At 43.4% G+C, this 12,329-nt stretch overlaps 1 protein-coding gene across 1 annotated transcript in view; it reads left to right on the forward strand.

The window, feature by feature from the left end:
• The window catches only part of LOC147724582 (fibrocystin-L-like), a 2,246,326-nt gene that overhangs the window by 1,703,401 nt on the left and 530,596 nt on the right, over positions 1-12,329 (forward strand). Inside the window, exon 61 of the mRNA XM_086918063.1 lies at positions 4,460-4,599. Within this exon, the coding sequence (XP_086774189.1) occupies positions 4,460-4,599 (140 nt within the window). The remainder of the gene's footprint in view (positions 1-4,459; positions 4,600-12,329) is intronic.

The raw sequence follows: 12,329 nt of genomic DNA on the forward strand, positions 1-12,329 counted from the left end.
GGTCACCGTGTTGGATGATCTACGAACGCGTGTCGACAGGGGTAAGTCAGCATTTTTGGTGTTGCTCGACATGTCGGCCTCGTTCGACACAATGGACCATACGGTCCTACTGGGCCGCCTTCGGAGTGTAGGAGTAACTGGCCTGGCATTAAGCTGGTTAACATCTTATCTCTACAATAGACAGCAAGCTGTGGCGTTACCACCATTTTGATCAGCCACACGTCAGGTGAACCAATGTGTCCCCCAGGGGTCAGCGATCAGTCCGATCCTTTTTAATTTATATCTTCGACCCCTAGTAAGTCTGATAAAGTCATTCGGCATATCAGTCATCAACTACGCCGATGACACTCAACTGATTTTTTCATTTCAGGGTAAAGAGATAGTGTCGAGGGATACCTTCCACCGTTGCATGTCGGCAACGGCAGAATGGCTGCGAGTTAACTCGCTTCAATTTAATGGGTCAAAAAATGAGGTCCTCCACTGCTCCCTAGATCGACTCCCCTGCCCTCTGCTGGATGATTTCTGGCCAACTTCCACCTTGGGCACAGTGACTGCCGCAGAATCGGCTCGCAACTTAGGGGTTCTGTTTGAGTCTAGTCTGCAGCTCGATGCCTCTGTTAACAGGACCGCGGCGACTTGTATGGGCTTGCTTCGAGCCCTTCGAAAAATCTTGCTGTTACTTCCCTTGGGAGCCCGAGCAGAAGTGGTGCGTAGTTCCATTCTCAGTGGGTTAGACTGCTGCAACGCACTGCTTCTGGGAGCTCCTAAGACTCTGATTCTTAAGCTGCAGAGGATTCAAAATATGGCAGCCAAATTGGCTCTATCTCGCCCACGCTCTGCATCTTCATCTGCAGCACTAGCTGACCTCCACTGGCTACCTGTCCAGCAGCGGATTGCCTTTAAGGCTCTATGCCTTGTTTTTAGGGCTCTGTACGGACTGGGACCAATGCCACTCCAAAACCTCTTCTCCTGGTATCAAGCTGCCAGACCTCTGAGATCCTCCTCAGCGTTCCTGGTGACGGTTCCCAGGATTAACAGAGTGAGGATGGGCGGCCGTGCCTTCAGCTTCACGGCCGCCACGTTATGGAACACTCTACCTCTGGCGCTGAGGAGCAGACAAGATCTGATTTCTTTCAAGAGGGACCTTAAGACTCACCTCTTTCCAAGAGCAATGTAGTGTATTTCATCTGATGGATTGATATGGTCTCAGCGCCAGGATACCCTTTGGGTAACAGCTGCGCTTAACAAGTATCTATACATTACATTACATACTTACGTTGTAATGGTATGCTTTGTAATTACATCTGCGTTGTAATGGCATGCGTTGTAATGAATCTTGCGTTGTAAAAGTTTCGTTGTAATGGTAGTGCGTTGTGAAAGTTGCGTTGTGATGGTTATTTCCTGCTGAATCCATAGATAGGCTAGCAGAGTACTTTCAAGCCCGCTTCTAAGGGCCCAGTACTGGGGTGGCACCACTTGACAGGGCAGGACTCTTGGATGGCAGAGTTTAGATGCTGGGTTCAAGGTTGTTGGAAGCATGATATGCCCCTGAGGCTTCTGAACAGGAGACCAGCTAACTAGCTCCTGGTGTAACTCTTGGGTTCTAGGTTTAGAGACACAGGTCTAGTCCTTCTCAACCAGGCAAGGAGGACAGCAGGGCAGCACAACAGGGCAGCAGTCCTTGAGAAAAGCAGTCTAGCTGAATGACAGTCCTTTCAGCAGCAAAGCAATCCTTCTTCCCGGCAGAGTCCAGAGATCCAGAACTGTACCCAGAGTTGGGGGTGTGAGGTCCGATATTTATACCTGGTGTGCACTTTGAAGTTGGAGAAGCACCCAGAGGTTTCCACCCGCCAAATGGTTATTACAAAAAAATGGCAACTTTCTAGAAGAGAAATTTTTAGAACTGTAACAAAAAATGTGACTTTACCATTAATAAAGGCTTTGAGTTACAATCCTTTAGACATCAAACTTTAAATGTCTATCAACTGGGAGTTACAGCTTATTAAATGTAATAAGGTAACTCCAACGTTATCCAATGGGGGAGGTGAGCTTTGCAGTAGTGAACAAGCAATTGCAATGCAATAGGTCTTGCATTACTGAAAGATTGACTTATTGGTGTTGCAAATTATAATGCAACGCCACTAGCTTAAACTTTCAGAATTGTGGGACCTATTGCCTTGGAAATTAACGTGTTTGTGCAGTACAGAGCCATCACCTCCATAGTCTCTAAGCAGTGGCACCCTTCCAGATCTATTAGCAGATTCAGAAAAGTGACACTTACCTAGTCTCCCGCAGTAAAAAATCTTTAGTAGATCTATGCATGTGAGCTTCAGGTGGTGAGCAACTTTGAACACCAATGGTAGGGAAAGCTGAAACAGAGAGCTTGGTGTCCCTGAAGTGGGTGCTGCACTCAGCTTTAAAAAAAAAACGAAAACAAAAAGTGTGGTGTACCTGGAGTGGGCGTCACGCTGACCACTGAAGTAAAAACAAAAGCTGAAACAGACAGCACGGTGTGCCTGAAGTGGGCACCGTGCTCAGCATGAAAGTGAATTTAAAAAAATGGAAACGGAAATCGTGATGTGCCTGAAGCGGGTGCCACACTTGGCTTGAAAGTAAAAAAAAAAAGGCTGAAACAGAGAGCCCAGCGTCCCTGATGAGGGTGCCACGCTCAGCTTGAAAGGTAAAAAATAATTAATAAACGTAAACAGAAAGTGTGGTGTCCCTGAAGCCGGCGCCGTGTTCTCCTTACAAGTAAAATAAAAAACTTCAAAGGCACAGCTGACGCAGCAAAAGTAGAGGAGGCTGTTTGTAGTTTAGTTTCTGGAGTATGCAGCGGATGGGGGAGAGATTATAAGCAAGCAGTGTCTGGCAGAAAGCAACATTTATGAAATGAGTTCTTGTGAACAGCACATAAAGAATGGAAGCACATGTAAACTAATTAGCTGGTGCTCTCACACTGAAACGGAAGTGAGGTATTGGCTGCAGGAATTAATTAGGCAGCTAGAAAGAAGATTGATGCTGCACTGAGCCTATAGTAAGCAGCAGGTGGAAATTGATGAGTAGTATTGATTACTGCAGGTCTTGCAGACAGCGTATGCCTCTGCCAAGGTTAGACCTAAAAACGAATTCAGGAGTTTTTCACTACCAAGACATGTAAAAGTTAAAAGTGCATGTCCTACGTTTTAAATACACTGCACCCTGGCATCTGGATCATTGAGGGACGGCACTAAAGGTGACATATAGGTATTTAAAGGGAAGGTTTGGGCCTAGCAAACGGTTTAATTTTGCTAAGTCAACTCAGGTCACCTTGACAGTTAAAACTGCATACAAAGGCTGCAATTGCAGACCTGAGACATGTTCAGAGGGTGACCTATGTGGGTGGCACAATCTGTGTTGGAGGCCCACTAGTAGCATTTAATTTACAGGCCCTGGTACCACTTTACTAGGGTCTTACAAGTTAAATTAAATAGTCAGTTGGGTTTAAGTTAATTCAATTCTACCATGTTTCAGGGAGAGATCACAAGCAGTTTAGCACTGGTTAGCAATATTAAAGCGTGCATAGTCCTAAGGCCAGTTAAAATCAAGTCAGAAAAACTGGAGGATTGAAGGCAAAAATGTAGGAGGAAAGCTACACCAAAGACTCCAGGTCTAACACACACTCAGGCAAGTACAGTGTCAGCCACCTGGCAACACTAACCATACAGCCTTTGAATACTGGCAGCTGAAGATAAAATAACCTTCATTGCCCCCAAATCTAGTAGACATTTTAGGCTGGACTTTGAAAACCAAATCCTACATCTACCATTTAGCTGACATTACAAAATTAAATTTACTTTTCAGAGCAACATGTATGTCATATAAAGATTTTAATATTCAGTGTATTATGCACTATATATTTCTGGAGCTTTTCATTCCTACTTAACACTCACTTGTTGCAACATAAGAATGCAACTGTTTTCTGTGTATTAAATCTTTCCTTAGATCCAGTGGTATGCACATTTGCCCCAATACTATATAAATGGGTACCCTGAGTGATAGATGACCCTATATACCCTGTGAAACTGCACCCTAAGTGATGAATTCGCCTGTGCCACCCCTGCGCCTTTATACTTTGCTCCCCCAGTGTCGTCCTTGCACTCAGAGAACTGTAACATCCATAATAAATGTCATTTTTGCCCTCTCCATTCTGAGAATTGTGCCTTGAGATATTATTGCTGTCCCGGTGTGCTCCTTGAAATCTTAGATATGTGCTCTGACCGATTAGTGCCTCTGCATGACCCCTGCACCAAGAGACATGTGTCCTAAGGGAATTATGCTCATTGGTCTCCTTATGAGATCAGTGACACAGCGCGGCAGCGGCAGCAGGAGAACTGGTCAAGCAAATTATGTCATCATTAATCATCTGTCTACATGTTAGTGGCTACATTCATTATATTCGATTTTGAAATCATTCTTGCAGGCAAATGGGTTATAGCAGACATACAAACGCCAACCCTCGAGAAACTCACTATCTACGGCGTCCTCGAACTAAGAAATCTCACTGAGCCTTCTTCAGGATACAGGACAGTGGTATTATCTGCTACCTACATCTCCATACGGGTAAGGAACATTTGTTAAAACCGCAGTCTAGGTATGGTTTACACTGAAACCCATTTTTGACAAATTCCTACAGTATCAATCAGATCAGTTGCAGAATCATTGTTTTATCACTTTTTGTTGTAATTGAAAGTAAGCAGGACATAAAAAAACACGTTCACAGGAGCATTTCCTCTGCCATCAAGCAGTGTGCTACTAGATTATGTGATTTAGAATTGTATATAGCCTGAAGATGAGTAATAGGTTACAAACTGTAAAAGCGCTGGCCACTAGGTGGCAAATTTGTCTTAATTCACTTAATATAGTGGTTTTACAGACATCCTGTACTGCTTCACTGTATTGGAAGCTGAGTCCTGCAAAAAGGGAGAAAGACCTGAGGTTGCCGCAGAAATGAACTTGAAATAACCTAAACATTTAGAAATGCATGTGAAGTTCAAATGGTTATGAGAAGTATAAGCAACAGAAACGAGGTCTTAATGGGATCGCAAATATCACTAGTAAAGTCACACAGAGAACATTGTGACATTCTTTGAAGGAGACCTTGAATGAGGAGACACTCTAACGATGGTGCACCAAAATATTAAAATAACAGGGGCCATGGGTGACACAACACTAAATTCAGATTTATCAAGCTATGCAAGGCCGCTTTGGGTGGCACTCATGACTTGGTAAATTTGGAGTAACGCAAGGAAGCACAAATTGCTGCCATGAGTTACGCTGCCATAGTAAGGCAATCCATGAGTGGAGCATGGGTGTTCCCACACATCCTCCCATGGACTTTGGTGCATTTCCAGATTTACCATTAGTTGCAGACCTAGGAATGCATCAGAATTGGACACCTCTGGTGGGGCGTCGTAACGAGAAATATCTTTATTTTCCCTAATGTTTTCCTCTTTCTATGTGCTGCATTCTGCAGCACACATAGAAAGAGGAAAATGCCTCTCAGGATTGAAGTTATCCCTTCCTGTGCACAAACAATTCTGCTTACAATGCAGGCATCCTTGCACCATGGTGCAAGGGTGCCTGTGTTGGTGCTAGGCAGCCAAAGGTGTGCCAGCTCATGGAAAAGACAGGAATATGTCATATCTTCCTGCACTTCTCTTTCATTCAGTGTAGCACGTGGCTTGTTGCATTGCGCTGTGTGAAAGTATGATAAACATGCCGCCAAATGTGTTAATCCAAAAAAGGGTATGATGCACAGTCCAGTCATTTAAATGGGCATCCAATGAAAGTAAAACTGGTGGAATTTGGATATAAATAGGCTTCAAGTGAATAAATGCACAGCAGAACGGCAAGCAAATGTCAGCAGGTGTATAATGGAGATTTGGGCAGATCAAAACTCTGGAATAATACTAGGAAATAGTTTCCTAAAAAATGACAAAGAAGTTATATACGAACCATGTATCATAAGGAGTGTAAGCGGAAACAGTGTGTTAATAAAGTTCTGAGCCAATTGTGAAACTTGTTTGCCGTAGGTGAAAACTGGCACACATTTTCGGGGAGCACAATATGTTTAGCAATGGGTTGCATTTAAGATTGCAAAGGCAGACAAACCACTCATTCATTACAATTTAAGGACTCACATTGAGACCAGACCGTGTCACATGTTTGCATCTTAGCAATGCATCACGGTCATCCAATGTGATCTGACTTCCAAGGAAGAGAGAGAGAGACTATGACAGCCTACAGCCTATAGCACTATACGAACTCCCAATGATTGATAATCTCCTGTCGGGGTTGGAGGAGGCATCCCCCCATCGACACTTCTACCTGTGCAAACCCACTAGTGTCCCACCCAGTTACCAGTTTTCCTGGTCGCAGCCCAGATCTGGAGCCAGGAAAAGCAACACAACTATGCACATGGACCTGGTCCATCCTGTCACAGCAGATTAAGTCTAGTGCTGAGTTATATATGCACCATCACATCTACCCACAGCTCCCAGCTGATGGAGTCATCTATAAACTTGATCCAGAACGTGCAGTGCGTCCTCCACTTGTTTGACTTCTACTACAACCAATCACATGGAGAATATGAAATGCAGTAAATCTTCATGAAGTCCATTTGTGTCTCAGAAGCACCTGCAGGCCTATGCTCTCGCAGCCGTTAAGGATCTGCAGCTCTTCTGCCCTGTTACAGAGATGAACAGACCTGTGTTGTTTTACAACACTTGCACTCTCACATTCCTCTGCTTTCATGGCACCTGAAGCTACATGTCCTCTCCGAAACTCCAGGCTGACAGAGTTGGTGGGTCATGGATGGAAAGGGAAAGAGGAGGAGAGCAGTTTCTGGGGCCCAAAACTCTTATTTAGTGAAGAAGGGACACTTGTTTCTGAAGATCCCTGCTGACAGAGTTGGAGGGTGATGAATGGAGAGGAGCAGAGGGGTCTCTGGGGCCCTGGACTTTATTTAAGGCAGAAGAGGCATCAGGGCAGCACATGTCCCCTTGGCACATTAGCTCAATGGCATTATGCAGTAGGCGCTCACAAATGGAGATAGCTTATGATGCAGCTGTTCCTCTCCATGTTTGTCCTGTGGCTCCTATAGATGGACGGGGATCCTGTTGCTCTAGTGTGCACCATATGGCTGGGAAAGTACTGCTGTGTGAGTGCGTTTTATGTTTGAGAAAGGATTGCCAAGTCCCTTTTAAATGAGGTGGTAGCTCCTTTCTTTAGGCATCCTTGCTCTTTTCTGCAGGGATTCACAGAAGTAGCTAAAAATCGCTCTCTTCTTTCCTATACTGTTTTTATGTCTCGGCTTTAGAGAGCTTTAGCAAGACCTGGTGTTTCTAATACCTGGAATATTATCGGAGTGGGTTCAGGGTCAGCCCTTTGCTAATGATTGGTTTTTGATTTCTATCTCGGTTTTCTGCTCCTTCTTTTAGATTACTTTTCTCCTCCTTTAATAGTTTAACCTGCCCTGCAAGGCACCTCACAGTATTCTGACTGAAGTTGTATCCTTCCTTGGCACATTTGAGGGGTGTATTTCAGTATTTGCTATTAAATATTTCTTAGGAGTTCACGTTCTTCTTTGACCTCCCTTCATATATGAGCCAAATTGCTGCACTAACACACTTTCTTTTCTCTCCCCTGCTTCCTGTTTCACCAGACAGTGTGCCCCATGTCACTCGGCATGCCGCTGGCCATTTTACATTGTTTATATTTTAAGGCTTTTTCACTTTCTTATTCATCCTTTGCATGCATTTTTCCATTTTAATTGACCATTTAAACATGTCTGTGAGCAATGTTAGAACAGTAAATTCAATACATCCTTATGAAACATGGCACATAGATGTGCAAGTGTCACTGTGCTACCATCAAGATGCACCTGCATCAGCAGCCTTCTTGGAATGGTTCTTCTGTAAAAGGAAACTCATTCCAGGATTGTGTGATAGGTGTGCACATGCATCTTGATGTGTTAGTATTCCAGTGTCCAGTGCCCGTGCCTTTCAAAGCTGAGACCAACTGGGTTTGACACTACTCGTTTATCCTTGTAAGGCTGTTCATGTAACTTCAGGAGCAGAGCAATGTCGGGTAAGAACACATCAAAATAAGCAATTGGTAGATGACTCAACCCACCAGTGCAAAGCTACCAATAGTCTAATGTTGTAGGAAATGTATAAAATTAACACATGAAAATATAGCACAGCATCAAGCCTAAGCAGAAACCACACAGGTGTTTGTGGTTAAAAAACAGTTTAGGCCAAACGCCCGGACTGACACAAGCAAGGTGAACAGTTCACTGAAGGATGTACTTGCATAGGAACTGTGAAAGGGTTTTCACATAAAGGCCAACTCATGTCTTTTTTTTTTGTTTAAGAAATTTTTATTAAGCATTAAAAAGTGATACAAGAAACATGTCATGAAAAATTAGGAAAAAGTACATATGAGTGTAATAATAATTAAAAGACATCAATCTACAGGAATTAATATAGAGAAAAGAAAGGTATGAAAAGATAGAAAAGAGAAAGAAGAAAGGAAAGGATTGGAAAGGAGAAAAGAAAAGGAAGAAAGCAGAGGACAGGAAAAGGAGAGAGGGGAGAGAGAGGAGAAAAAGGAAGTAAAAGTAAGGGATCATGAGGGACAAGGAGCACGCGGTAAGAGAGGAGGATTGGAGGAGAGATACGAAGTAAAGGGAAGCCATAATAAGTCAGATTTAATTTTCAAAGGGATAGAGGTAGAAGAGGCAATAGAAATTCTATGTTCGTCACATATATAATTCCACCATGTGTGGACCGAGAGTTTAGAATTATCTTTCCAGCACGATAAAATAACTTTAAATGCAAGTGCAATAAAAAGGTCTAACAACTTAGCAGAAGAAGGTGTACTAATATCTCATGTGTATAAAAGACAATTGTGAAGAAAGAGATAACATTTTCATACATATATTCCAAACATCAGTCCAAAAAGATAAAACTGGGGAACAATAATAAAGTTGGTGTTGTAGAGTACCAGGGTCTTTAGAACAGGACCAACATAAAGGAGAGGAGGTTGGAGAAAATTTATGTATAGTAACCGGTGTAATAACAACTCTGTGGTAAATAAAAAGTAAGGATTGGGTAATGCGTGCAGCAACAGAAACTTTGAAGAGTCGAGACCATATACGATCCCACAATTCAGTGTCAAAAGAGACATCCAGATCAGTTTCCCAAGCAGTCTCCACTGTAGACTTAGATCGAACAGAACAATTAGATAATAAAAGTGAGTATACAAGAGCAGCTTTAGGTTGATGAGTAGAGAAAAGAGGGTAAAGTGGAGTGACAGGAGTGAAAGAAGAAAAAGAATCAGAGGAAGAGGATAACGAAGTTAAATGAGACTGAATAGCAGAGACTATAATAGAATATTCAGCAAGAAAAGAGGAGGGTAAGTTAAACTTATTTTGTAGATCCACAAAAGAAAGAAGAGTAGAATCAAGAAAAAATTGATGTACAAACATTATATCCTTTTCCTTCCAGTGTTTAAAATAAAATGATTTACCTTTATATCTAAGAAATTTGTTGTACCAAACTACAGATGATAGAAAACATTGAAGAGGAGAAAGGGAAGAGGAAAAGGCCAACTCATGTCTAACAGACTGGAAAACATTTACGACATCAGCACACAAGTTCTTGGGCATGCACCCCATGCCTTCAAACAGATTGTTGCCTGATTCGACAATAGGTTCATAATCGAATTAGCTGAGAGCACACAGATGCTTGATTAAACAATTGGTGCAGGGAAGTAACTAAGCTCTGAACACATGAAGGTCTTAGGGACAAAATGCTGCCAGCAGACACTTCACATAAATTGCATTGATCATGAAACGCATGCATTCATAGGAAGAAGAATGCTCTGTCAATATGGAATTGTCAGAAATATAATGAAGATGAGTAATAAATTCATTCAGGAATTTGGGGTGTTGAGGCCACATGTCGTTGACTGTTTTCCAGCTTAAATCTGCAATAAAGCACTGTGATAATGTGCATAAAAATGCCTGCCTGCGAGCAGGCATTAGAGAAAAACCCCAGAGATAGCCACAGCAGTGCTGAGGTGCAGACTGTAGTGTTTCCCCCCATTGTGACAGTTAGAAAATACTGTCTTTGCTATGCCAAGTAGAGTGTGTGTGGTTATTCCAATACTGAGAGTTTTGTCACCTTGCAACAGTTGGTGAGCCAGCCAGGAGATCTCTTTATTCCCCCACCTGACTGCTGTCACCGGAAGACCACCTTGCCCCCTGCTACATAACGATATCAAATAGGGGTTGCCTCATGTGACCAGAAGTGTCGCACAGCCAGTTGGGATGGCTATGGAGTACCACGCCTCCGAGTAGCCACAGGTGATCAGCGCCCCACCCCCAGCAATGGTGGATTGTGCTTGGCGTCCAGCAAGTTGGCGGTCCCGAAGTCCCTGCTGAGTGCGATTGATTGCAGTGACTACGGCGTCAGCGCCTCCGTCTTGGAGGCGACTGTGGCGTGTTCTTCAGCGATTTTCTGCTTCGGAGGGCGCTTTCACTCCCGGGGATGGGGGATTGTGCTCGACGTTCCCGAAGGTCCTGCTGAGTGAGGCTGATTGCGGCGATTGTGGCTCTGCTTCGGAGGGCAGTGGCGGTGTGTCTTTCCCTGCCAGTGGGCGCTCTTATTCCTGCTTTTGGATGCCTTGATGCATGAGCGCTTTCTGGATGAATACCTTTTGCAGGCTCTAGGTGAGGAGAAGAAAGCGGCGGACGGAGGCAGTTGCCGTTTGGAACTGTGTACGCTTGCCTCCATTTGAGGCAGCTGGGTGTAAAAACTAGTGCTGAAGTGTATTGCTGGCATTAAAAAAAGGATATTTTTGGCAAACAGTTGCACTACAGTCTAGGATCGATGTGGCGAGTGGGACTGATTTCTACTTCTTTATTCCCCTTCCTCATAAGCTGCCTTCCTTGTGTACACCAACTCCACACTCTATTTTTGAAGATACTATGTTAGTTAATAAGTGTCTATGTTAGTCATAAGTGTCAGCAAATTATTTTTGGGAGCTAACAGTAGGTGCAGCGATCAGAATGGGAAAACTGCTTAGTGCTCGTCTTAAAGTTAAGACCTTGCTAAGGAAGCAAAGGAGGTAGTCCTATTGGCCAGTAAGGAGAAAGCCCTCAATCCATTTGGCCTTGACTCTACACTTGAGCGTTCAGAGGAGGAGGATATATCCTTTGTTGCAACGTCAGAGCAGGTGGGCATGGCAGACGTGGCAGACAAGAATGTTGTACACACGTGATTAACAAGGACCAGAATTAACCTTTGCCACCTATGTGTTTTTAACAAATGAAATACTTATGTCATTGAAATGTTTTGCTTATCACAATGAATTTTATACTTTTGAATTAAAGATTGTTAAATATTTTATTCTATTCAATTCGTTCCTTTGTTAAAGTTACATTTGCATTTGTGCTTTTTAAGTTGCTTGGGAACGATACTTGCCACTGAGACAAGAATGTCGTTAAAGCTATGGCTACAACATTCCGCAGGATAATGCGGCGTCCGAAAGTCCTAAAAAGGTGAAAATGACTAAAGAAGCAAAACAATTTGCACTATTTCTGAAAAAGGCTATGCTGCAATCTCCCTCTTTAGGCCCTAGTTCAGCCTGAAAACTTTTAAAGGAAACCTCAGCCGCCATATTTCCATCAGCTCTGGTACCAGCTTCAGACTTGGCTTATACGAGTCAGGAAAAGTCGCAAGTTATTCTCTGACCCCCCATTTATGGAGATAGCCATGGGACAAATTCCTAGTCAAGATGAGTCGACCTCCTTAAATTACTCGACCACTCAGATCGGGAGACATGCGGGGCAACCAGACATACCAGACATATCAGAAATACCTGGTTAGACTGCCCCGGTATATCGTTGACTCCCCATGCCCAAGCTGAGACAGCGTCACACCTTCAGGTTCCTCCACAAGAACTGGTTCCACTGACTGGCCTGAGGTCACCTGAAGGGATTGTGACAGGGGATTTTTCTCCCGCTGGGGACCCTCCTCAGGTTCTCTTCAGCCTTAATATGGAGCCAGCTGGCGAATTTCAGATGAATATCAAAGATATGTTGAATCTGATCTTGGAAGAAGTCTGTGAGTTGAAGAGAACTCAGAAAGCTGAACTTGCCTCTCTTCATCATTGATTAGAAAAAATTGAAGTTACAATGTCAAGCTTTCCAATTAGATTCCAGGAGGCTGAAGCAAGGATCTCGGTTTTGGAGGATCAAATGACTGTCTTGTTGTGAGAAGCTA

This window comes from Lissotriton vulgaris, chromosome 4_1 (genome assembly GCF_964263255.1).
Source record: "Lissotriton vulgaris chromosome 4_1, aLisVul1.2, whole genome shotgun sequence".
Lineage (NCBI taxonomy): Eukaryota > Metazoa > Chordata > Amphibia > Caudata > Salamandridae > Lissotriton > Lissotriton vulgaris.